Raw genomic sequence first — 26,385 nt, forward strand, 5'->3', positions numbered from 1 at the left:
TGATCGCAAAGTAAGGAAAATAGACTAATAAGGAAATGACTTCTAAAATTTGCTTCAGTTAAAAAAAGCCCTGTGGTACTCCGATGTATACAGTTTTATACAGAGATTATCATTGAAAGCATAGGACAGTTTTATTTAAAAATAGAACAGAACAAAACAAAACCAGCCTGGCTGAGGTGGCTCAGTCGGTGGGGCATTGTCCCATGGTGGGAAGGTTGCAGGTTCGATTCCCTCTCAGAGCTTATGCCTGGTTGCGGTGTGGTCCCTGGTCCGGGTACAGACGATCCCCAGGCCAGGTGTGTACAGGAAGCAACCAAACAATGTTTCTCTCTCACATCGAAGTTTCTCTCTCTCCCTTCCTCTCTCTAAAAGCAAAGGAAAAAAATGTCTTCGGATGAGGATAAAAAAGTTTAATAAAACCCAAAACAAAACAAAAACAAAGTGATATCTTAAGTGAGGTTTGTGCTCACTTGAAAGTGGGGGGAAAGCACGAGAGAAGATGCAAGGGTCAGCGTCGCTGTGGAGGCCACGAGGTGGCCGGGGCGGCAGAGCTGGTCTCCCTTCCCGCGGTCCACGCGAACCTGGGTGACATTTGCACAAATGAAGTCAACCTTGGCAAGCCTCGATTTCCCTGCCTGCAAGAGGACGACCGTACCGGGTTCGTGTGGCTCTGAGCAGTAGAAGGGGCCCCGGAGGTAAAACAGGTGGCGCAGTCCCGGGCGCAGGCTGTGTCCTGTGGGTGTCCGCGGAGGACCGGCGTGCGGCTGTGAGTGCCAGTGCAGGCGAAGCCGGGGCGGGACTGGAGCCGGTGGTGTGATCGCAGTGGGCGTTAGCCTGCCTTTGGCGGTGTGAGGAGCCTCTGGTGTCTGGGGACACTTCCAGGAGGACACATCATGGGGCTTTGATGGGACTGTCACCCAGAGATGACTGGGGAAGATGACCGGCTTTCCTCACGACACCAGAGAGAGACCCGCGGGCTCAGCGGGCTCTGAACCGGCCGCGGCGGAATGAGCAGCACAGAGTCTGTTCCTAGGAAAAGCGAACAGGTCCCGCATACGTTTGATCTCACGGTAAAGTCGGAATTGGAATCTGGACTCTAAATTCCAGAGTCCACGACATTGTAACGTGAGAGTGAGACAGAGGTTTGCTTTCCTGTCCCCAGTCTTGCCGCTCAGACGGGTTCCTTCCCCACAAATGTCTTCTCCCCCCGGCGGCGTCTGTGCTGGCGTCTCAGGCAGAGCCTTCCGGCCGCTACACTGAGATACACGGCAGAATCACCCGGACCACAACTAATCCCATGAAAAGACAGGAAAAATTAAAACAGGAGCATTTGTGTTTACATAGCAACCACACTACACTGCTGTTTGCATCAACATTTCCTGGGGGGGCCATCCCGTTCTGCTTAGCCTATTCCTTTGGGCCGCATTTTAAAAGGTTTCGTTTTGGATTTTTCAGATAACTTTCACCCTTTCACATTTAAGGCGTAGCTTTAGCATCTCACAAAACTGAATATTTCACCTTTCAGCGTTCTACCATCTGCATTAGAAGAACCCATGCTAATATATGCACAAACGGCTCTCCAATGACCTGGCTTACTGTAATCTTTACATTTCACCTTGGTGTTTAAAGGAAAAGGTGAACATGATTTAACTTTTCTCTCCAAATACCTCCAAAGTAAGGGGAGAAATAAAATGCACAGTGTCCAGTAGAAATCCCAGCCAAGTTTCTATGGAAACTGATAAAATATAAAATGTACACAGAACAAAAAAGCCCCCAAAGAGCCAAGATAATTCTGGAGAGGAGCCAGAGGCGAGGGTGAGGCAGTGGGACTGCCCTATTGCATGTTAAGACTCACTATAGAAGGACTTTAGCTACCAGCGAAGCATCGGCATGGAGACAGATAGATGGACAGAGAGGCCGAACAGAAGAGCCCAGAGACGCATTCACACAGGACTTTCCCCAGCAAGACGCAAACAGCAGGAGCCATGAAGAAAATGGGTACATTCTACTGCGTGAGAATTTAAGCCTTCTGTAGTCCCTGAGACGCTGTCAACAGAGTGCAAAGACAAGCCACGCCCTGCGACGGCCATGCCTGGCCAGCCGGCAGAGAAGCAGAATGCACACAAAGACGCGGATGACCCCCAACACTCAGTGAGAAAACGTAAGGAGCCACGAGAACAGAGCGGAGGGTGCGAAGAGCTGACCTGCAGGGGACGAAGCCTGAGTGATGCATGGCAGGTAAACAGTGTCCCATCGGACTCCACCAGGGACACGCCAACTGCCGCCCGGGGTCGCGAGCCTCCCCCCCCCCCGAGTGCCTGCCAACGTCCCACGAACCGGAGCGCTGGCACAGAGGTGGACAGTCTCACGTGTGGCTGACGGGAGGCATATCTGAAATCTGGGCCGCCCTCCAAAACTGTCTGGCAGCGCCAGCAAAGCCCACGCTGCAGGCCACCCACCGTCCTGCCGGTCTGTTTCTAGACGTGTACCTTAGACTCGTTCTTGCCCGAGTGCACAAGGTTCACTGCGGTACTCTTCGTAATTGTGAAAAATTAAAAACGAGCTGACTGTCCCTCGGTGCAGGAATGGAGAAGTTGTGGGATAGCAGAGTAAATGAGCTGGATCCGTGTTTCCCAAGGCTAACGGTTCTCGGAAATATACCGTGCAGGGAAAAAGAAGTGGCAGGAAAATCTGTAGTTTGGTACCATTTACATACATTTCGAAGGACCCCACATACAGCATTGTCTGTAGGCACTACCTGTGGACTAAAAGGACTAAAACACGAATAACACCTTTGTAGCAGCTACACCTGGGTGAGGGAGGTCCTGTGCTTTCAGGGGTCCCTCCCAGACTTCTCTGCTGCCTTCCCCCAAGGGCTAAGGGTTGTACCCCCTGAAACCCATCCCTCCTCTTGCCCCCCTGTCCCCTGGCCACTCTCTGGCGGCTGGGACCGCAGGATGCCCACCCAGGGGCCCTCGGCCCTCTTCCCAGGGCACCTTCCGAAGAAGGGACGCCGGTGGCTGCCGTGGGGGGGGGGTGAGAGGGGTGGGGGACAGGACCTGAAGGCGTACAGAGGTCTTTGACTGTGTCTGCCAGCGTTAGCTCTTACAGCAGCCTGTCTGAAACGAGTGTGACGTGCCATTTGCTCGTTCCAGGGCCGGGGGTGTTTTTTTTTTCTCTTTTCATTAATGGCTGACCATTAGGCAGCACTCAGCATGTTCTAAGAGACTTGCATGAACAACAAAGAGGTCACATTATTCCTCAGTTTTACAGAAAAAGACTAAATAATTTGCCCAAGGTCACTCCCTGTAAGGAGCAAAAGGGGATTTGAACCCCCTAGTTCTGGCTCCGAAGGGCGTCTTGTCTGTCTGCTCAGAGTACGTCATCTTTCTTCTTTAAACAAAGGTGATCAAAATGAAAATGCCCCGACACCTGTACTACAAAGAGAAAGGTAATCCAACTCTGTAGGAAGGTTCTTACCCAGATGTATTGGGGGCCCAGGTGAAGGTGGCATTGCTGGAGCAGGATGGCAGTAACTGGGGGGACAGGCTTGGAGTGGGGGTGTCGGCATTCACCCCAGGCCCTGTTGGGCAGTGGGCAGGGTGGGGCGGGAGAGTGAGATGGGAAGGAGGGAACTTGGCTTGTACAGGCATAGATTTAGGAACATTCCAGAAGGATATGAGGATCAGCAAGAAGTTCTGTTTGGTAGAACTTCCTTCCCAGGAAGGAAGAAGTGGGTGGGGGACAGAGATTCAGTTCTGGAGAGAGAGGGTGAGAAATGGAAAGTGAGCGGGAAAGCAAGGCCAGCCCTTGGTGGCTGCAGCTCCGAGCTGCTCCGCGGGAAGACGGGAGGAGCGAGGACCGCAGGCCGGTGCTGCGGGCGGAGGACCCCCCGGGGGCTCCTGAGGCTGAGCAGCACTGCTGGACGAGGCAGGAGGCGACACCCTTGTGCATACGCAGGGGTGGGGGTGGGGGCGTCGAGAGGCATCCGTCCATTCTGCACAGATTCACCGAGCACCTACTGTGAACCAGGCAGTGTTTTAGGTGATGACGTCACCAAAACGAGGGAAACAGACTGAGCTCTCTGCCCTCGAGAAACTTGTGTCCTACTGGAAGGAGGTAGATTCAATAAATAAATAGGTAAAAATAGATTAGAAGCAAAGAAATAAGAATATGCTTCTGTTAGATGGTGCTGAGCACTTTGCAGACGGATAAGGCTGGGCAGGGGGCGGGGCAGTGCACGTCGGGGGGAGTGGGGCTGAAGAGCGAGGGAGCCCCGAAGGAGCGAGGGGGGCTGAGATGATACGGAGACTGTGGGGTGGGGCCGGGCCACGGTGACACCGGAGGGGGCCAGGAGGAGGCACCGCGTGTGAGGAGGACAGCTGCGGCCTGAGACTCAGGCAGCCATCAGGAACACGGACTAGCCCTCCGGGGCACGAGACACGTGGGCAGCGATGTCCTTGGTACCTAGACAACACAGGTGCTCCCCGAGGAATCATAGGATGACAGAGCAGCCCTCGCCTTGGGGTGAGGCCCTCCTGTGGGCCCACACGCTCCGGGGGTGTGTCCCGGGACGCCTGCGATCCTGGGGACGAGGTTCCTGCAGAGTGCACGGCGCCCGCGCAGCCACAAGCGCGGACAGCAAGTAACAACAGCTAACCCGGGAAGGGCGCACCTGCCCCGGGCGCTTCTCTGGCTGTGCGTGTCCGTCAGTTCACTCAGGCCTCCCCGTGGCCCCAGGAGGGCAGGGGCCCCATCGGACAGACCAGGCACCGGGGTGGACCAAGCTGTCCACGGCCACAAGCTGGGAGGGGATGAAGCCTTCTTGGATCGAGGCAGCCCGGGGTCCTTGCTCTGGAGGGAGGAACGGTGGGTCTGGGCTGCATTAGCCTCTCAGCCTTGCAGGGAAGCTAGTCAGAGCAGAAGGCTTTTCTTTGAGGATGGGGTCGGGGGCTGGAGACGTTTTCAGAAGACGCCTCCTCAGGTAGGAGGCCCCTCCCCAGCCGGCACAAGGCTGTCACCACCCTGAGAAGGCCGCGGCCTAGAGGTGGTAGCAACCTACTCCGGGGGGAAGGAGCAGATCTGAGGCTCTTAGGGAGCCAACGAAGAAGTCACAACTCTTCGGGCCAAGACACACCGCCATTTCCAGGCAGTTTCGGGCCCAGAGTGGGTCGGAAGTCCCTGGCTGAGGCACTCGGTCACACTTGGAACCGCAGGCCTCTGAGCAAGACGCTTGGCCTCTGTGGGCTGCCCAGCTGCCCTTTTGAAAAAGCTGGACAATCTCCGAGATGTCGCCAACATCGAATCCCGCGGGGCTGAGCTGTGCAATCAGCTCCCTGTTCTAGGAACGGCTGCCGGGCCCCGGGGTGCGCGGAGCGGCCTCTGTGCCCCCTTCGAGGAGGAGCGGGCCAGAGGGGCGTCTCCGGGGCGTCTCCGGGGCACAGGCGCTGGCCGGGGGCGCGCGTCGTTAGCTCCCTCGGATGCACTCGGGGCAGCCGAGAGGCCAAGTCCGGGAGCCTGGGGGTTGCTGGGTGACTCTGAAAGTTTCTTCTTCTGGCGCCGAACCCAGGGCGACTGCAGAGCAGGCTGCTGGCAGGGACCGAATGGAGCTCCACGCCAAGCCGGAGGCTGTGCCCGTCACTCGCAGTCCCGGGCCGGGTCCCCCGCGCGCGCGGGGGCGCTCAGCCAGGCCGCGCCTCCCGGGCCCCTCCGCACGCCCCCCCCCCCACTCCAGGGACCCTGCGGCCCCGGGAAGCACGTCCCGCGCTGCGGCAGGCACCCCGGGCGGGAGGCGGGAGGTGCGGGCGCGAGGGCCTCCGGGACCTGAGGGACCGCGGCCGCTGGCACGGCGCCCAGGGGCGTGAGGCGGGAGCGCGAGGGGGGGCGGGGGAGGCGGCGGGGTAAAGCCGGCGGCCGGCGGGGCCCTCGGGTCACTCCAGCCTGGGCGGCGGGCGGCGCGCACCATGCCCTCCTTCGACGAGGCGCTGCAGAGGGCCGGCGAGTTCGGGCGCTTCCAGCGGCGCGTGTTCCTGCTGCTGTGCCTGACGGGCGTCACCTTCGCCTTCCTCTTCGTGGCGGTGGTCTTCCTGGGCAGCCGGCCCGACCACTACTGGTGCCGCGGGCCGAGCGCCGCCGCGCTGGCCGAGCGCTGCGGCTGGAGCCCCGAGGAGGAGTGGAACCGCACGGCGCCCGAGCTCGGGGGCCACGGGCACTGCCAGCGCTTCCTCCTGGAGGCGGCCAACGCCACCGCCGCCGCCGCGCTCAGCTGCGCGGACCCGCTCGCCGCCTTCCCCAACCGCTCAGCGCCGCTGGTGCCGTGCCGGGGTGGCTGGCGCTACGCCCAGGCCCACTCCACCGTCATCAGCGAGGTAAGGGTACCCACCCAGCCTGCGGGGACGCCGCGCCCCGGCCCGCGCTCCGCAGTGAGCGCCGGTGGGGAGAGGACGGGGCTCGGCTCCCCACCCCCCGCAGACGCGGGCACTGTGACAGCCGGCCACTGGGGAAGGTCCCTGCCGGCTGGGACCTGTTGCTTACCTGTGGGGACCGACCTGGGTCATTCCACTCTTGCAAGGGCTGTGTCGTAAATGCCCGGGAAATGCCTTCAGTTTGATTTCCCTCGGCTGGTGAGTTGCAACGCAGAGAAGCTGTGGATTCGGGCGGGAAGGAAAGTCAGAGGAGTCCCAAGATGCTTTGCACACACCTGCCCTGGAATCGAAGCATCCAACGCTATGTCCGTTATCTGAGACCCGTTTGCACACTAATTGGGAATTAGGGGCCTGCTGGCTGGGAGACCCGCAGTGTCCTGGGCCAGCCGGCCCGCTGCACTGAGCAGCCCCCCGTCCCCGTCCCCGTCCCCCCACGGTCCACAGGGAGCAAAGGAAAGGAGAAACCAGCGTTCGAAGGCAGCACAGCTTTCTCCAGCTGCCAGCATTATTATATGACATGCACAGGGACAAAGGTCGAGGCTTTCCAAGGAAATGATTTCTGTACAACTGCTTTGGGGCAAAGAGCAGCAATGGAGAGAAGCCGGGAAAGCTGGCATTTAAAATAAGGTTTTAATTTTTTCTGTTTCCTGCTAGTAAATCACGGGAACGCAACAGGAGAGGCCACCAGCCTTGTGAAGTGGACCCCGCCCCACTTACCAGTGTTGGCTGCTGGGGCCCGGGTGGGGGCAGTCCCCGCATCTTCCTGGGTGTGTTTGGGCAGGCAGTGCATTGGGGGGGGGGCGGTGGCCCTTCACCCCCCAGATGCAGGACCGCTTCCGCCCCAGCCTGGGGGGCAGTTTGCATGTTCGCCTTCCTGAGCTCCAGACCCCGGGCCAGCCTCCCCGGAGCCTTGGGTGGGCAGATGAGCAGTTTTACTGAACTTTGTCTGTAATCACAGATCAATTAAAAAAAAATGATTGAGTGTGCACAGGCAAATCGGGGAAGAAGACATTTTGCCTTTATATGTGGACACGGACATTTTTAAAGCACCTGTTTGAATAATGGGGAAACGGGGTTCTCTGGAAACGGTGTCCTCTGGTCTGCCGACTTCCTCTCCCCGGGGTCGGGACCGTGGGTCTTGGAGGCTGCGCCTGTGCCACCCGGCCACGCGTGGGTGTGCTCAGGCACTGTGTGTGGGTGCAGGGCTCTGGGGGCCAACCCCGTGGCAGCCCGCCGGGCAGGGCAGCGCTGCTGTGGGTTTGGGGTGTTTCAATGTCTACCGACTCCGCCGGTAGTGCTGGGGACTGCAGTACCAACCGCTGTGGTCTCGTGGCTGCAGAGTTCACACTCGACGAGGATCAAGCGGACAGGGTGTGGGCCTGGGCAGGGCCTGCCTTACCGCTGGTGCTTCCTGCCCGAGCACGCTGTCGGGCAGCGGCACCTATTTCGTCCGGCCCGGCGCTGCACCTTGACGTCCCGGGCAAACTGGAACACCCAGCTTGGAGAGTCGACGCTTGACTTTTGAAGACGTTTGAACTTCAAACCAAGTGAAATGCAGCTGAGGGGCAAAACGCACACGCCCTCGAGGGGTGTCTCCGGGAACCGACGTGGTTTTTGAACCTCAGAGAAGGGAAACGCCGAATCTGTGAGTGAGTGAGTGAGCGCCCCGACACGCACTTCAGAAACACTCAGCGTCTGGGGTTGTTTCGAGGGGGGCTGGGTGGGTATTTTTGAGAGTCGATGGCTCTGGAAAGGGCGTGTGGAAGGTGGAAGGTCAGGAACTGGGGTCCTGGCACTGTGTCCAGAGAGCCGGATGGCTTGTGGGAACCAGCCTGCCCGGGCCCGGCTCTCCCACGTGGAATGACGGGTGGGACCAGGCCCTTCACAGCGCCGCAAATGCCACCGCTGTCGTCCAGGGGTGGCTGCTGGGCACGCTCAGAGGAATGAAGGAATGATAGAAATCTTCGTGGCAAAGAAAACCAGCAGCAGAAGGCACTCCTGAAGGCCAACCGACAAGCTTTTGAAGTGTATGCGGGAGACTCTTTAAAATCCCAAGTTGTTTGCTTCTTCTGGTTTGTTTGCTTTGAATGTTTTGATTAAGAGGAAGCCCCCGTCTCCTCAGGAAGTTCGGCCATCCCGAGCCACTCAGGCTCTCTGGGAGCTCCTCTGCACCGCCAATACTTCGCTGTCTTTGGTTTAGCATGCGGCTCTCCCATTCTGTCAGGATGATTAAAGAACTTCGGTTCTATCTTTGGCCAACACCGTGTACCAGCGTGTTCTCAGAGGCTTGAGGTTGAACATATTAATCACAGAGTGGGGTGACGGGGGAGTTATGTTGTGGGAAGGCAACCAGAGTCCAGAATGTCTTCGTGCGGCTATTATATTTCATCCCCAGGGGCCGTGGTGGGGGACGCAGCGCTGTCCTGGGTTTCCGAGGAGGCACTGAGGCAGGAGGTGGGACAGGACCTGCTGGAGACCCAGGCCCGTCTGCAGCCGGGATGGGCTCGGACAGAGGGGCTCTCGCACGCAGCGCTCTAAGTCCTTGGAATGAGTTCCGGCATGCGACACCCAGACCCTCACGGTGCAGGGATCCCCCGAACCTCACTTTCCTCCTCACTTCGTTACTCTCCTGCTCCTCTGGCCGCGGTGCCACTTTGTCTCATTTCCTGGTGTCAGGGAGACAGTCTCCCGGCCCCGCAGATGGGAGGCTGCGCCCTCGTTTTCCGGACAGGGCTCGCTCTCCCCTGCACGGGAGCGTTGCAAAACGGGCACTTAAACCTCACCCACCCTCTTTTCGGCTCGCAAAGCAAAAACAGCGCGCGGAGGCGTGAAGGCCGAAGTCAATGCCAAGTGCCTGGCCGGTTCAGGCCGGCTCCCCCACTTGTTTCTGCCGCTCAAGGCAGGGCCGTGATTTTCCATCCACGTTTAACTTCTTCGGGGCAGGCTTGCCGCCCGCCCGCCCGCATCTCATCCTTATCTGCTTGTGGGACGCGGGTGGGCGGAAGAGCGTGATGCAACGCCCCGAGGCCCAGCCCCGCCGCCCAAGGGTTTCACGTCACCGCCCAGCACTGGGTCTTTGGAACCGATGTCAGGGTTTTTACCTGCTTGCTTATGGTGGGTTGGGGCGGGGTGGGGCGAGAGCTTCTCTCCGGCTTCCCACCAGGAACCGGGCTGCAGAGCCCCTTTGGAAATAGGCCGAGTCCTTCTTGTTTCCCCCCGCCCATTCCCCCACCCCCCTGCCCATTCCCCCCAGTGGAAGGAACATCCATTTGAGGGGCTGGCTGCTCCACTGAAGAGAGCGCAGGCTGCTCCCAGGTCTGGGGCCCTCCGCCTGCTCCGCGGTCTCCGCTTCGCCTCTCCCACATCCGACCCACAACAAAGGGCAGGCCCGCCGGGCGGGCGGGCGGGCGGGCCAGCCGTGCGCGTCAGCGCCACCAGCGCCCTGTGCTCGCTGCTGGGTAGGCGTGCAGCGTGCTGCCTGCGTCCCGGACAGAGCAGTCCGACTCTGGCCTGAGCCTCTGATTTGCTCTGGGCGCTTGACAAAGATCGTCACTTTTGTATTTTCTTTCTTTTTTTTTAAATTTCTGCTGTTATTTGTGCCTTCCCTGTTTTTTTGTTGTTGTTGGTTTTTTGTTTTTTTTTTTTTTGCTGAATCAACCTCACAAGGAGAACATCTGTTTTTATCATAACTTCAAAGAACCAACTGTGGCATTATTCACTTTCTATCTCATTAATCTCTCCTCTTTGTTCTGGTTTTTGGATTTGCTTCTGGGGCGCCTTCTCCAAGTTCAGTCGGACACTCGGTTCAAGTATTTCCAGCCTTCCTTCTTCTCTCCTCTCAGTGTTTAAAGCTATGGATTTGCTTCTGTGTGCTTTTTTTTTTTGGACTGCAACCAGCCAGTTTTGAGATGCAGATTTTAATTATTATTCCATCCTCTGGATTGCTCATTTCTATTATTATTACTTCTTTGACCCGTGACTTATCTAGAGGCTTGTTTTAAATGTTCAAATGTGTGTTGATGTTTCTATCTTTTAATTGTTGACTTCTGGTTTCACGTGGGTGTGGTCAGAAAGTATGGTCTGTATGACACTGCTTCTCTGAATTTTATTAAAACCTGCTTTTTGGCCTTCTACGCAGTCAATTTTTAACAACGTCTTATGTGTGTTTGAGATGGATGTGCAATCTTTATTTGGTGTGGGGTTTTATAGATGCCCAATATTTGAAGTTTGTCAATGGTGTTAAAATATTCTAGATTTTCCCCTGGCTGGCGTAGCTCAGTGGATTGAGCTCGGGCTGCAAACCAAAGTGTCGCAGGTTCGATTCCCAGTCAGGGTGCATGCCTGGGTTGCAGGTCATGACCCCCACCAACTGCACATTGATGCTTCTCTCTCTTTATCTCCCTCTCTTCCCTCTCTAAAATAAATAAATAAATAAAATCTTTAAAAAAATATTCTAGATTTTAATCAACTTCCCATCTGGTGGGTCTATCGAGAGTAATTAGAATATCAAAATCTGCCTTTATGTTGGTGGGCTTGTCAGTCCTAAATTCCAGCTTTTAGAGAGCAGCTTTTAGAAGTTGTATATGTGAGGCGATTTTATTGGGTGCGTGTATGGGCAAATTTAGAACTTTTAAATCTATGTAGTACATTGAACCTTTTACTGTAGCGTAGGGACCCTATTTAAATCCATGATATATATGATCTTAATGTCCGTTTTGCCTGATAGTATTATGGCTGCTCCAACTTTTCTCTAGCCGACCTTGACCTCGGCCGGCGAGGACAAGGAGGCGTCTAAGAGGAACACAGGAGGAGAAGGATGTCCAGGTCTCCACTTCCTCCTCATCGTTTAATCTGTAGCAATTTATTAACCACCCCTGGCAGCAGTGGGTGCCTTGCGTTCCTGGGACCCACCCACAGAGATCCGGAATGGAAAGGTCAGGGCGGGACTCGGGGCCCTCATTTTTCACGAGCATGCGAGGCTCACGCAGGTGGTCCGTGGACCACACGAGGAGACACGCTGGGTGTTTCTTTATGAGGAGCCTGATAGGAGTCCCAAGGGCGAGACAGCCTTTTTGTGGTTGAATGAAGTGCCAGTACCGTCCACCCCCCCCAACACACTCTGCAGACCTTGGGCAGAAGCACCGCCCCTTTTGCTCAGGGGAGGAGTCCCAGAGCTTCCCTGATGAAAGCTGGCTCACTGCCGGAGGGCTTGGGGCTGCGCTCAGCTGAGAGTGAGGCCCTGTCCCTGTTTAGGGTGGGGCACCCTTGGCTGAGCCAGGCTCCCTGGGCATCTTAGCGAACCTGCCAGTGGAGCTTTGGACAAAGCCAGGTGGGCCACAGCCCAATGGGAGACAACAGATGCGTCTCTACTCTTTGACGTATGGGTTACAGACTCTTGGCCCAAGGCAGGTTAGAATGGTGGAAAGTGCATACATGACCTTTGGGGTCAGATACATCTGGACCTAAATCCCTGCTCCTCTGTATTTCAACCTCAAGGGCAAGTCACAGCATCTGCCTGAACCTCAGTTTCCTTAGCTCTAGAATGGGCATAACAACCCCTACCTTAGCAACTGGTCTGCAGCATGCATGCAAAGGGCTTGTCTTTGTGCTTGGCCGTGAGTGGTACTCAGAAACATCAGCGTCTGTTAGCATGTAGAGAGCTAACAGACTAGAGCTGAGCTAGTGGGGGTGGGGGAGGGGGAGGGAGTGAGCAGCGGGCCAGACTGGACTCCGGAGCTGTCGTGTGCTGACCTCTGATCGAACACGAAAGTCACCAACATGTTTGCCTTAAATATATTTTAAAAAATCTCTTGGTTATTCATTGGGCTTTAAGGGAGAGAATACCCTGTAGTTTTCCTCCTGGACGTACAGCTAGGTTATACTCCCCAGCCTCCCTTGCAGCTAGTGGGGCCATGTGACAGAGCTCTGGTCAGGAGGGTGGGGCAGTGACACGTGACACTGCCAGAAGAACCTTCGTGCTCACAACTCCCCTCTCCTTTCTTCCCTCCCCCCGCTGGCGGGGAACCCCAAAGCCCTAAGAGATGGCGGGGCCCTTAGATGGAAGGAGATCTGTTCCTACAAGACTACAGGGAGCAGCGCCGCCATCTTCCTCCCCTTCCATTCACCTCATAGGAAAGTGAAGTTCATGAGAAATAAACCTTTTTGTGCCAAGCCACTGAGATTTGGGGGATGTTTGTTACAACTCCTACTTTGAGCCATTGCTGACTAATACAACATTTTAGGGGTAGTTCCTGGAGACTGCAGGCACCTAATGAAATGGTAGGAAGCTGATTCCTGTAAGACAGTCCCCTCCTGGGTCTGCGCACAAGGCCACCATGACTCTGCCCACAGGTATGTGCAGGCCTGCAGGCCCCGGGCCTCTGCAGGTGCCCCCAGAGGGCCCCAGGCCCTCGGGGCCACCCCCGGCGGGCTCCCTGGCTCTCCAATGTGCTGTTTCTTTGTCTCAAAACACCTTTCCCCTTTCTTCACAAGGACGGTCCACTTTTCCCCTGAAGATGCAGCTAAGAGTTACCTGTCCCAGGAAGGCCTCCCACAGGCACCTGTCACCTGCCACCACCTTGGAGTGTCTGGTTTTCTCCTGCCACCTGTTGGCAGACCGTAGGCTTCTTGAGGGCAGAGCCTGTGTCCGAGAGTACATGTGACGAAATTACATAGCGTTTAATAAGCGCTTCTGATGAAATTACATGGCGTTGCATACATTTTGTGATTAAATGATGAGCAAACAAGAAAGGGACTGAGTGACCAATTTGACCCCTTATATAATTTTGGTGCGGCCAACCCTGAGATTGACCTTCGTGGGTTAAAACGCCAAAGCTCTTCTCCCCAACGGTGCTGCTGCTCCTGCTGCTGCTGCTTTTTTAAGGCATGAATTCTAAATACCAATTTAGAGAAAACGGACATTTAAAAGTTTTGCTCTAGTGGCTCTGATGTAGATGATTTAATGCGATCGTGATATGGTGCTACACTTTCTCTGGCATGCTTTGGGGTCACTGAACGATGTTCTGGAGTTTTCAGCGTGAAGATCCCATTTTATTCCCCAGCATGTGCAGTTTTCTTGATTCCACTGAACAGGGCTGCTTCTTAAAGGCCTACCCGTCCAGCCTGCCCCGCCCTCCTCCCGACCACGGGTCTACAGGGACTGCCCCCACCTGTGCAGCAGAGGGACGCCCCGGCCCGTCTTCACCTGGGTCCTGTCATCCTCACAGTGCTCACCTGCGGGATGCCACCTGGACCCGGGACGGAGCAGGAGGGAGCAGCCCTGCTGGCACTCTGGGACCAGCATTTTTGTGTGCTGACGTCCGTTGTGCAGAAACGGCCATTCCCAGCTGTCCTGGCACTTTTCGGCCCATCTCTGTTGTCACCTGAGAGGTGCCCCAGGAGCAGCTGGGCACGGCCCAGGGCGGGGGTCAGCAAGGGGCCGGGCTCACCGCAGTCCAGGGGTCTGGGTCACGCCCTCTGGGCTCGCAGGGGCAGCGTGCACTGCCCCCCTTCCAAACAGAATGACACTGGCCAATGTTTTTTTCTTTTTAAAACTATTACCAAGAAAGGACAGTTTATTTCTGCTCTGTGAAGGGAAAAGGCAAAGGCTCTTCAGGTTCTCGGTGTAGCTTTTCGGCAGGATGAGTGACTGGCGAGGTGGCCACTGAGGGTTTAAGGCCATTTCCCCGGGCGGGATGGAGCTGTGCTCTGAGCTGTCTGTTCTGTGCTCGTGACAGAACAGGGGGCTCTGGGGCTGGCATGTGAGTAACCACACAGGAAAACGGGAGGGGCGCGGTGTGGGGGCTGGTAAGAAGGAGAGCAAATGAATGCGGTTTAAAATTTATTTTTAAACTTTAAATAAATAATGGTTTATTTCTCAGTTACAGTCGGCATACCATATTATGTTAGTTTCAGATGTAAAACCCAGGCATTAGACATTATATAACTGAGTGATCATCCCCATGAGTCTAGCACCCGTCTGACACTTACACGGGTGTTACAACGTCACGGACTGTGTTCCCTGAGCCGCCCTCCACATCCCTGTAACGACCAGTTCGCGCTTCCTGGTACCTTCACTTTTCTCACTCACCCCCCAACCCCCCTTCAATCTAGCAACTGTCACAATATTTTCTGTATCTGTGAGTTTATTTCTGTTTTGTTTATTTTGTTTTTTAGGACCATGGTATTGGTCTAACTCTGTCTGACTTTCTTCACTCAGCACAGCACCCTCTGGGTCTATCCGCATGGTTGCCGATGGCGAGGTTTCATGGTTTTATGGCTGAGTCACATTCCGTTGTCTCTGTGGACCCCTTCTCTTTTATTCATCTGGTGATGGACCCTTCGGTTGCTTCCATGTCTTGGCTATTGGAGATAATGATGCCGTGAACATATGGATACTATGTCTTTTTAGTTTAGTGTTTTGAGTTTCTTGGAATAAACATCCAGGAATGGAATTGCTGGGTCCTTTTTTATCTTTTGTTATATAGCCTTGGTGCTAAAGTGTTGCTACCTCAGCTTTTTGTTTGTTTGTTTCCATTTTCATGAAATACCTTTTTCCACCCCTTTACTTTCAGTCTCTGTGTGTCTCTCAATCTGAAGTGACTCGCTCATGGACGGCAGGTGTCAGGGTCTTGTTTTCCCGTTTAGCCTCCCTATGTCTTCTGATTGGACCATTCAATCCATTTGCATTTAAATTATTTACTGATAGACATGCATTTATTGCCATTTTATTAATTCACAATTTTATTAGTGTTTTCTTTTTCTTAAAGAAGATTCTTTAAGGTTTCTTGTAATACTGGTTTGATGGTGATGGATTTCTTTAGCTTTTTCTTGTCTGAGAAGCTCTTTATCTAAATGATAGCTTTGCTGGGTAGAGTAATCTCAGGTGTAGATCCCTGTTTTTCGTCACCTTGAATATTCTGTGCCAGTCCCTTCTGGCCTGCAAGGTTTCTGTGCAGAAATCAGCTGACAGTGTTATGGGATCTCCCTTGTAGCTCTCTGCTCTTCTCCTGCTGCTTTTAAGATTCTCCTTTCTGCCTTTAACCTTAGGCATTTTAATTATAACGTGTTTTGGTGTGGGCCTCTGGATTCATCTTGTTTGGGACTCTCTGCTCTTCCTGGACTTGTATGTTTATTTCCCTCACCAGGTTAGGGCAGTTTTCTGTCATTCTCTTTTTACACAGTTTTTCAATTCCTTACCCTCTCTTCTTCTTCTGGAACCCCATGATGCGAATGATGGTATTGTTGAAGTTGTCCCAGTGGCTCCTTACCCTGTCCCCAGCTTTTTGGGTTCTTCTATGTTTTTGCTGTTCTGATTGGGTGATTTTTGCTACCTCATCTTACAAACGGCTGATTTAATCCTCTGCTTCATCTGCTCCCGTTGATTCTCTGTAATGATTCTCTGTAATCTTCATTTCATTTGATGTGTTCTTTGTTTCTGACTAGTTATTTTTTATGTTTTCTAGTTCTGTTTTTGTGTTCCCTATCTATTTGTTGATGTTCTCGCTAAGTTCATCTACTCTTTCTCTAAGTTCATTGAGTGTATTAAACTAGTGGTTTGAACTAGATGATCACTTGTCTCCATTTTGTTTAGTTTTTTTTTCTGGAGTTCTGTTCTGTTTTATTTTACAGGGGACATGCTTCTTTGTTTCCTCATTTTCCCTGCCTCTCTGTATTTGTTTCTATGTATTAGGTAGGGTGGCTACATCTCCCTGGCTTGGGAGAGTGGCCTCATGTACTAGGTGCCCCGTATGGCCCAGTGGCACAGCCTCCCGATCACCCAAGCTGGGCTCTCCAGGTGTACCCACTGTGTGGGCTGTGCGCACCCCCTGTTGTAGCTGAGCCTTGATTGCTGTTGGCAACTTAATGGGAGGGACCGGCCCCCAGGCCAGTTGGCTGCAAGGCCTGGCTGCAGTCATCATGGAGGAGCAGCTGCGCAGAGGCTGGCTCCACAGAGCAGCACTCACTTCGGCCAGGCTCTGGTGCTCGCTGAGTCTACCCCTGAGGGTGCTGCATGTGGAGGTGGTTCGGTGGTGCCTCAGTGTGGTCCAAAGCTGTCCACTGAGCATGCTGGCTCTGGGGCTGCGCAGCATGAGCTGCAAAGCAGACGGCTGCTGTGTGTGCTGGGCTTGGAGATGCCCAGGAGAGGCCAAGCTGTGAACCAAGGCCAGCTGCAGCTAGTGGTGAGCCTGGGGCCTCTTAGTAAGAGCTATGGGGCGTGCCGAGGCCAGATGCGGCTTGTTTTGAGAGATTTTAAGAAGGTTTGAAGGATGAGCCAAGTTGGGCTATTTGGGAAAAGGTAGTGGAAGCGTCTCGGGTGGACCCACACGTTGGGTGGGGCGAGGTCTCGGGGAATCACCAGGGAGAGCAAACAGTGTGAGCTGGGTTGACGGAGACTCAGCTATGGTGCCTGCCTCCCGGCTTTGGAGGAAAGGGCCTAGACAAGGACCAGCAGCCTCCGCCAGCACTTCTACCTAGGAAAACGCTGCCCCCCCCGCCCCCCCCCCCCACTGCCACAGCCCTCACCCTGACGTCAGACACTTCAGCTCCTCCCTGTGTGGACCTGGTGCTTTCCCAGCAGCTGCCCCTGCGCTGGAGCTCGGAGGGAGTCCAAGTAAGTCCTTGTGGGGGCCCCATAAGAAGAATGCCTGGGACTCCAGAAGCCCTCTGCCCGCTGGTTTCCACAGCCAGAAGTTCCGGGGGCTGCTCTTCCCGGCACTGGAGCCCTGGGCTGGGGGTTCTGGTGTGGGGCTGGGACCCCTCACTGCTCAGGGGGGGACCTCTGCAGCTGAGATATCGCTCCCAGTTTTTTTTTTAAGATTTTATTTATTTATTTTTAGAGAGGGAAGGGAGGGAGATAGAGAGAGAGAGAAACATCAATGTGCGGTTGCTGGGGGTCATGGCCTGCAACCCAGGCATGTGCCCTGATTGGGAATCGAAACTGCGACACTTTGGTTTGCAGCCCGAGCTCAATCCACTGAGCTACACCAGCCAGGGCGCGCTCCCAGTTTTTACGTACTACACGTGGGTGTGGGACCACCCCTTTGTGCATCTCTGTCTCTTCTGCCAATCTCAATGTGGCTTTGTCTTCGTGTCCTTAGTTATAGGCCTTCTGCTCTGCTGGGTTCCAGGCCGTGCTGGACGATGGGGGTCCTGTGGTTTAGCTGTGGTTCTGGGAGGATCTGAGGGCCGCCTTTCCCTGCGCCGCCATCTCGACCAGAACTCCCCAGTGAGGAAAAGAATTCTCGCAGTGAAACTTTGAAAACTGTGTTCAAGAACTTGAAAATAGAAGTCAGAGAATGAGCATGGTGATTGTTGTTGGATTCTTTTTCCTGAAAGCTTGGGTCCCAGTCGCTGATTAGTTAGTGACGCAGACACAGTTGAGGGGGAAGGGCGCTGCTCCAGTGTCAGGGGCCCTGTCACTGTGATGGTCGGGGACCACGGGCCACACCCACCATCCCCGTTTCTTTACTGAGTCAGACGGTCAACTGTCAGTGGACACCCAGGGTCCCCTACGTCTGTAACGTCTGCAGCAGAGTTTGTTCTCAGGTCCCCACCCTAAAAGCTAGAGGTGTCAGTTTCCAGAAATCAAGATGGGACTCCTCCTCGCCCGGACCCCTTCCTTGCCGGTGGGTGCGCTGAGCTCTGAATGCCGTCAACGGGAGGGTGGGGGTCGCTGGCACTCTGGAGCGGACTCCTGCTGCCTCCTCTAATGTCACACGAGACCCCGGGCCTCTGGAGGGTCTGCAGAGGGGCCGTGGCATCGGGCAGCCACGCCTGGCAGCTGTAGAGGTGGGTGGGGTGGGTGCGGACCTGGGCTGCAGGAAGGAAGGGACCTGTCTGACGCCAAACCCTGTCTCAGGAGGCCGGTGACCTCCCTGTAGGGTTGTTTCGGGGTGGGGGCTGGGGACGTGACCAAGGGACGGGCGAGCTTCTTGCTGTCCATTTTAACAGCGGTGGCTGGGACCGGGACATTGAGAGAATAATATGGAAAAAATGAACCACAGCCTCACAAGCTTGTCCATAGGCACAGCCTTTGGCGTCCATCATCTGGCTATTAACACTTACACTAAATACTTAACTGCAATGTTAAAACAATGAAGTATTGCAAAGTCGTTCTGGCGAGATCGCTTCTCTGTAGGGGGAACGTAACGTGTCCTGTATGGGTTTTGCTGTTAACTTGTGTTGTATGCTTTATGTCTAATAATGCCTAAAAGTGAGTGTGGGGGACCATGTTTCCTGGCTTCTTAGAGAACAGTTCAAAGGAAAACTCTGGAAGCTTCCAGCAGCGTGAGCAGACCCCATGCCTCGCATGGGCGTTTGCTGGTAGGGTGCCGGTGCCAGCGACCGCCGGTCTTGCTCTCCTCACCCCGGTGGCTGGAGAGTCTCTCTCCTTGGTCGGTGTCCGCTGTTTTAGCAGTGCATGCCGAGGTACAGCGGTTTACTATTTCTTGGCTTCCCAGCGCAGAAATAGGAGGTTCACCTGGAAGATGTAAATTAGTTCATCAGAGTGTGGCACGCATACAGTTTTATTCTGTATGGAACGAGAGTCTTTTTCAGTACCGTTCACACGGCGTGGAGGCCGATCGGGTGAAAGGCTGGCTTTCTGTGACATGCCATCAGCACCGTGGCGTCCAGGCCGAGACGCCCAAGGAAGGCCTGTGTAGGAGTTCCATGGGGCCAGGGCCCGGTCTGGCCGTGCTGGACGGTAGCCCTGATGCATAGGAGAGAGGGACCATGAGCCAGTTTCCTGTTAATGAAGTCTGATGGCTTTTTAAAAAAAAGATTTTATTTATTTATTTTTAGAGAGGGAAGGGAGGGAAAGAGAGAGAGAAACATCAATGTGCGGTTGCTGGGGGCCATGGCCTGCAACCCAGGCATGTGCCCTGACTGGGAATCAAACCTGCGACACTTTGGTTTGCAGCCCGCGCTCAAGCCACTGAGCTACGCCAGCCAGGGCTGAAGTCTGATGGCTTTGACCGTCTTTGCTGTTATGTTGTCAGGTCTCTGGAGTCAGAGCCCAGAGTCAAGCACTCAGGAGGCTGAGGCTATCACACACACCTGAGAGAAGACGGAACACCTGTCACCTGGCCAGGGCAGACATAAGGTGGGGGCGTGCTGCAGGCTCCCCGGGTGTGCGGCTCCCCTGCGCATGCTCTCGGCCGCCTCCTTGCCGGATGGGTTCTCCCGTCTCCGACGCCTCCTCGGTGGCTGCTGATGCCCCGAGTACGCACGGGGCAGCTCTGATTTCACGGGGCTTCTGCCAACTGGGAGTGTGGCGCGGCCACGGCGCAAGATGAAAGCCCGTACGTCTCCGGCCCCTCGGGCAGGGACGTAAGCCGATGCCTCTGAGACACAAACAGAAGGGAGAGGTGCCAGGCTCTCTTGTTCTAAAGACGGTAGCACACTGGGAGGGATTAAGGGATCGGGGAGAAAACTGTGTGTACCTTTAATACGGCTGATTTTTTAAAAGCGGTGTTTTTGCAGACGTCTATGAGAAATAAGTTTCATTTTGTTATCGTCAAATGAGTGTTTCAGGTCAAACAAGTGTAGGGACATCATGCGGATAACTGAAAATATTAACTATCCAGGCCAGGTGAGAAAATTAAATGGGGGAATGAATTTAAATGAATTTGGCATCAACTTTTGGAAAAATCAAATCAAGAAATAGATCTCACCTTGGCTGGCGTAGCTCACTGGATTGAGCACCGGCTGCAAACCAGGCATCGCAGGTTCGATTCCCAGTCAGGGCACATGCCTGGGTTGCAGGCCACGGCCCCCAGCAACTGCACATTGATGTCTGTCTCTCTCTCTCTCTCTCTCCCTTCCTCCTTCCCTTCCCTCTCTAAAGATAAATAAATAAAATCTTAAAAAAAAGAAGAAATGGATCTCAGAGTTTCTGTAGTGCAGAGGAAACGGTTCCTAGAGCCTCCCCACAGAGCTTCTTGACGTGCGTCTCAGCGCATGGGTCTGAGCCCCCTGTCTGCCCCTAGCACCCCCAATCCTCCCTGTCTGGGACGCGTGCGTATCTAGGGCACAGGTGCCAGAATTGTGATTTTAAACTAAACCAAATAAACCCAAGTTACTGTACATTACAAAGCCAAATAACACTGCCTTGGTACTTATCTGCCCCATAGATAATTAGATAATGGCCATTTGTGGTTGCAAAACTCTGCAAAGAAGTCATCACATTTTAGATCTGAAATGGCTGGGGGTGGCCTAAGATTGAGGCACATAAGAGGCTCAGCACACAGACGTACTAGGTTGGGGAGTGAGGGCAACATGAGTAGTCCGAGGGGTCCCAGAGGCCGTCCTGGCGAAGTGGGCGTGGCTTGCCAACGTCATTGTGCACGGTGCTGGTCCACCTGTCTGGCCTGTCCTAGGTGCTAAGTGACTGTGATTATAGCTGTTGATTACAGCTGTTGAGGAAATCCACCCAGACGGGCAGCTGGGGCCTGGGAATCTGGGGTGCATGGTGAACTCCTAGGCCCAGGGAGGCATGTGTGGGGCAGGGCACCAACATCCCAGCCCTCGGGCACGTGGCAGGGGCTCCGCTCCTGGATCTGGGGTGACCGGGACTCGTGCTAAAGCTAAGGAGGGACCCGGGAGAGGAGGTCAGAGCTGCAGGCGTGGGTAGCACATCCCCAGCCCCCATTTCTCAGGCCTGGAATTAACCCTGCCCTCATGCAGGTGGCTCGGAGGGCCGTGGGAGACCACACCCAGCACACACAGGTCCCTCCTTTCTGCTGTGGTCTGGGGTCGCTGGAGCCAGACTGGCTCAGATCCCACACCGGGTGCTGGCTATAGGCAGAGGAAAAGATGTCAGGCTGGGGCCTGGGACCTCTCTAAACCAGGGCGATCTCAGGGAGGGCAAGACCGCCACGGGCGGCGGGCATGGGCAGGGACCTGGTCATCTGGAAGACGCTCCTACTCACATTTTATATGAACGAGAGAACAGTGTCAGCTTTGCCGGCTGCAGTGGGGGTTGTTGGGTGTGGGAGGGGCTGTGGAGGTACAGGCGCTCCCACTGTCCTCGCGGGCTAGGAGCTCTCAGAGGACGGGACTGCGTGTGACTCAGATTTGGGGCACGTCCCCCGTTGCTCCCCGCGGGGCAGCCACAAGGCCTTGCACAGTAGATACCGCCTCTTGATCTTCCTCAAGTGTCACCCTGCTTGTCCCTTCCTGCAAGAAGCCTTCCAGGTGCCTGCGGGTCGAGCAGGGAGCCTGGCCGGAGACCGAGGCCCTCCACAGCCTGGCCGCAGCTGGCGTCCGGGGCTTCTGCGGTCCTTTACCTGCCCTGCGGCAGCTCGCCATTCTGAGCGCCCGCTCTAGGCTTGCGCGTCGCGGGACAGCTCCTTCAGTCCTTCCGCAGCCCTGTGACGTGCGGGTGCGACTGTCCACGTCACAGGGACAGCGTCTGAAGCTGGGGAAGGGCGGTGATGCAGCTTGTTTGAACCCGCCCAGGTGAGAGCTGGCAGAATCAGGGCTTGAGGGGCCGTCTCCTCCGGCGCTCAAGCTCTTCCCACCATGCAGAATCCATGACCCTGATGGGTCCATGTCCGCATTTCCTCCGCCTCCCTCCTCGTGCCCGAGCTGCCTCAGGGCAGGCATGGTGCTCGGACCCCTCTGACCTCCCCTCAAAGGACATAAGAGACCCAGAGCTTCCTACCTTGTAGATAGTCAGTGCCTATTTGTTGGCTGTATTCGTTGGCTTCATCTGGGTAGGCCGACTTTCGCTTTCTCACGGACGGCGTTCCAGGGCGGTTTGAGCTGGAGGGTATTGTTGGAACTGCTGTGCTCCGTGACCTTAAGGACCAGGCGGCGGCGGCCAAGGGGAGGCGCAGCCCGAGGCGCACGCTGCAGCCCTCGGGCCCCAGCGCAGAGGGCGCTTGTCTGGCCAGCTGGGCTGGCAGCCGGGCACCTGTCTGCCAGCTGTCACCTCACCGGGGCTCATAGGGATCTGGGCAAGGTGACTGGTCACAGTCACTCAGAGCATGCACCAGCTCGGCCCCACCTCCCCCCGGGCCCCTGCTGGAGTCAGGGGTTTTAAAAAGAACTGAATTACCATTCTAACACAAGGCTCTCTCCATCACATTTTTTTCCCTAAAAGCACCCAAAATTTTTCAATAAATCTGGACGGCAAAAGGGCCCTGAAGGGGCTGTGCTTAGGAAGATACCAGTGGGGTTCCTGCCTGTATTCTAGTTGTCAAGGAGACAGATGTGCCTCTTGTCTTGGGACAGTTTGCAAAGGCCACCTCATATCCCAGTTTGCTTGTGCTGTCGTGAGCGTCTGACCGCAGAGAAAAGACAGAAAGTCCCCCTCCCCACCCCGACAACCTGTGAAATAAGCACGTGGCAGTGAAGGAGAGCTGGTGATGGTGAGCACTGAGGTTCAGGTTGGGGTTGAGGCAAATCTGGGCCAAACGGCTCTCCGCCTGAAGCCGTCCAGTTCTCTCGACATTTAATAGACACTAAAACCTAATCCAGGACAATCACGCCTTAATACCCAGCAGGGACAGAAAGCCACACTGTGATGCACCACGAATAAACTGCAGTCACTAATACACATTTCCTGCTGAGAAACGTATTTTCCTGTTCAGTTCCCAGAAAACCTGAGAGCACAGTAAACAGTCACCCATTTAATCCTCGCGCACCCCGGGAAGCACCGGCTGCTCCCTGGGGAGGATAGCAAGGCTCGGGGGTGTTAGCGACCCCAGGCCAGGACTGCAGGGTGGAGAGTGGGCAGAGACGTTTCTCAAGTCTGAACTGGCAGAAGGTTCATTGATATGTCTAGATTACCAAAGGGACTTCCAAAAAGCCACAAGAAAAGGCAAAGTCTCATAGAAGAATTGACAAAGGGTAGAGACAGTTTTCATGGAAAGCAAGCAAACAAAAAAAAAAACTCCACACAAGGCCATCAAGCATCAGAAGCAATGCAGATTCATCCATAATCCGAGAAATGCAAAACTGGTGATGCCAGGGGTCCGGAAGGTTCCGGGACCACGGCTGGAGGGCGTGGGGAGCTGTTCTTGAGCACAGTCTGGAAAGGCCGATGGAAATGAAGTGGCCACACACAGATCCTGTGACCCAGCAGTTCCACTCCTGTGCAAAAACTCCAAAGGAAATTCTCAAATCCACCCATCGGGCGGCGGGTGCACTCGGTGCGGCGTTACGGGGGTGGTGGGAGTTGGAGGCTATCTGCGAGAGAGCGACTGTCAAACGCAGGGACGCGCCCCACGCAGCAGCCGGAAAAGATGGATTAGATGCTCACGGAACGTCATTGGTGATCCCCAAGGCACAGGACAAAAGTAAGAAACAGAATGAGGTATGGGGTATAACCCTGCTTATGTGAAACTAAAGCTCTGTGCACGGAACACAAGGTAGCTTCTGCCAGAATACAAGTAAGGAGATGCGCCTTAACCCATGAGGATGGCTCCTCTGCGGGGGCGGGATGGGACGAGGAACAGGGATAAAATACAATGAGTACGCAAAATGAGATAGGGGTCTTGATTAACCAGTGATTACAGGGTTGGATGCCGATGTGTGCATGTCGCACGGTGCGGTCATCTATGCAGAACCCCCTGCAGGGGGGAGGCGGGCAGCTGGAGACCAGGCGCTGCCCGCACAGAGGCTTGGTGGCGAGGGCTGTCGGTCACTGCTGCGGACGCTTTTCCCAGCTGACAGACGGACGTGCTCGCTGGCCCCGGGCGGTGCTACGGGAGACGCAAAGCCAAGGTCATGCTGTGGCGGTGCTGCATGTACAGTCGATGAGTCAAGTGCAGGCAGATGGCTCCAAAGTTCATTTTGAACAAAGCCTTTGTTTAACGTGTGGGGAGGGCAGAGAAACGAGTCACACCGGCAAAGTTTAGAGCCTGCAAACAAGACGGGGTTTTCCGCAAAGGAAAAGGCACCAGATTTGTTCCCAGGAGGATGCAGCAGGCAGAGATGATGAAACTCCCAGTCAGTGAAAGGACTGAGAGTCCATTGACGATCCCTCCTCACCCAGCGCCCTTACCCCGCTGCCTACAGGACAGACTCCGAAAAGTGGGGCCTGTTCAGAGCAGTTGGCTGGGGGGTGGGGGTGGGGGGCAGGGAAGCCGCTGGCATCGACTGAACACAGCCTGGAGACTGTCACAGAGTGACAGGAGGATGTTTCTTCACTCGGCACAGGACCAGCGGACACAGCTGGGTGGGACGGACGTGCGAAAGCTCTAATTAATTGCTTCTCTCTCGAGCTGCACAGCCAGAGAGGCGCTTGCTCCATTGGGAAGGAATTAAGGTTTGAATCAGACCCATGTTCTTAATAGCTCGAGTCTGTTCAGATGCCTCGGGGACCACATTATGTTTTGCTTTATCTAGTTTATATTGTTTTCTATTGGCGATACTTTTTCCTGTGGGACAAGATCCATTTACTTGATTCATGGGCCGATCAGTTAGTTTATCTGTCTGAGATTACGGAATTTATTTTCAGCCATAAAAACACAGCAGGATGTGTTCCAGGTGCTTTGAAATGTATTACCGATAGCATCAAAATAGCCATACAAGGGAAGTGCTTGTTATTTTCTCATTTCCCGAAGGACAGATCGAGGCTGGGAGGGCCTTGCGTGATGGCCCGAGATGGAAAAACATGTAAGAGTTGGTTTTCTTCCCAGGTCAGCCGCCCCCCGGACCAGTGTCCTGTCCCTACCCACCTGCCCCCGGAGCCGTGGCTCACGATGTTTCGAATCGCCTGGAAAGCTTGTGAAACTCAGTCTGCCGGGCACCCCCCCTGGAGTTCCTGAGTCAGCTGGTCCGGGGTTGGGCCCGAGAATGTGCATTTCCAAGTTTCCAGGTGCTGCGGATCGGCGGGTGCCAGGACCACACTTTGAGAAGCACCGGTCTGGAAGGGGCTTTGCTTTAGCTGATGGTTTTTTCAGGGTGGGGATGACCGGCTCACCTTAGGTGTGAATGGACAATGACTCTGTTCTAGGAGATGTCACGTGAAGTTCAGGTTTTCCTCAAAGTTCAGCGGCTGCTCCTTGGTGAGTCCTGTTCTCGCTTCTGGTCCAACGCGTGCATCACCGGAGAGTGGACTCGTGCAAACGCCGTGTTGGTCACAGCACGTTTCTGTCCAGGGAGCAATCGGGCCTCGCTCGGGTCTGTGGAACCAGTTTCACGTCCTGCGGCCTTGATGCCACGCCCCTGATGCCACGCCCCTGCCTGCAGATCTTCCAGTACCACCCAGCCTCCCTCTGCTCCGCGCACGAGAGCCGGCTGCAGCTCGGTGCCCCTCTTGTCCCTCTTGCCCTCCACCCACAGGCCCCCTGAAGCCACCCCAGGCGCCCTGTCCTCACCTGTGCAGCCGCGGGTTCCAGCCTTGCAGCTTGCTGACCGGGCTGTCCCTCTGTGTGCCTCTCCCTGGGCCCTCTCTGGGGTCCCTTCCTCCTGCGCATTCCCACCCAGGTCCTCGGGGCCACCCTGTACGTCTCTGCCCACCTCCTCTGCACGCCCCGGGGGAGACCCCTCACCTGCCTCGTGTCCTCACCTGCGCTCCAGGGACCCCTCAGTGCTGCTGGGCATTCCTCCTGTACGTGCTCACCTCCACGGTCTACCCTCTCTACGAACTTCTGCCCACCCCTCCCCACTCACATGCTTCCCTCGCTCTCCACAAATCCCCCGGAAACGGGAGACTCCCGACAAGAAGCTGCGTCAGTGTGCTGCCCCCAAATCCAGCACTGACCGTCTCTGCCCCATCCCTTCCTCCCGACGTCCCAGTGGCGGTCACAACAGTTTGCCCTGCGGAGGCTCACCTGTCCCTAGGCTCGGGTCCCACCTGCTTCTCGGGCTCCGCCGCCCCTCCCCCTCCGCGGCACTCTCTGCCCACCCTACTCCAGCGCCCCTTCTCTGCAGGCACCGCCCGATGCCCACCCCGCGCTGCAGCCCGTTGTAGCACGTTCTTGAAGAGCTTCTCTCCTCTTAGTGC

General features: G+C 55.4%; 1 protein-coding gene and 1 long non-coding RNA gene across 3 annotated transcripts in view; one reads left to right on the forward strand and one right to left on the reverse strand.

The window, feature by feature from the left end:
• The window catches only part of SLC22A3 (solute carrier family 22 member 3), an 88,474-nt gene that overhangs the window by 3,032 nt on the left and 59,057 nt on the right, over positions 1–26,385 (forward strand). Inside the window, exon 1 of one of the 2 annotated variants that reach the window (XM_045844102.1) lies at positions 5,882–6,368. The exons of the other annotated variant lie outside the window; for it this stretch is intronic. Within the exon in view, the coding sequence (XP_045700058.1) occupies positions 5,964–6,368 (405 nt within the window). The 5' untranslated portion in view covers positions 5,882–5,963. Of the gene's footprint in view, positions 1–5,881; positions 6,369–26,385 lie in introns of those variants that run through there. 2 annotated transcript variants of the gene reach the window in all.
• LOC123822168 lies at positions 481–6,761 on the reverse strand. Its single transcript, XR_006786228.1, has 3 exons — positions 6,535–6,761; positions 656–1,029; positions 481–581 (listed from the first exon to the last, which is right to left on the reverse strand). It is a non-coding gene; the product is annotated as an uncharacterized LOC123822168 (long non-coding RNA).

Source organism: Phyllostomus hastatus, unplaced genomic scaffold, assembly GCF_019186645.2.
Source record: "Phyllostomus hastatus isolate PE091 unplaced genomic scaffold, TTU_PhHast_1.1 phas_contig_40, whole genome shotgun sequence".
In the NCBI taxonomy this organism is placed as follows: Eukaryota; Metazoa; Chordata; class Mammalia; order Chiroptera; family Phyllostomidae; genus Phyllostomus; species Phyllostomus hastatus.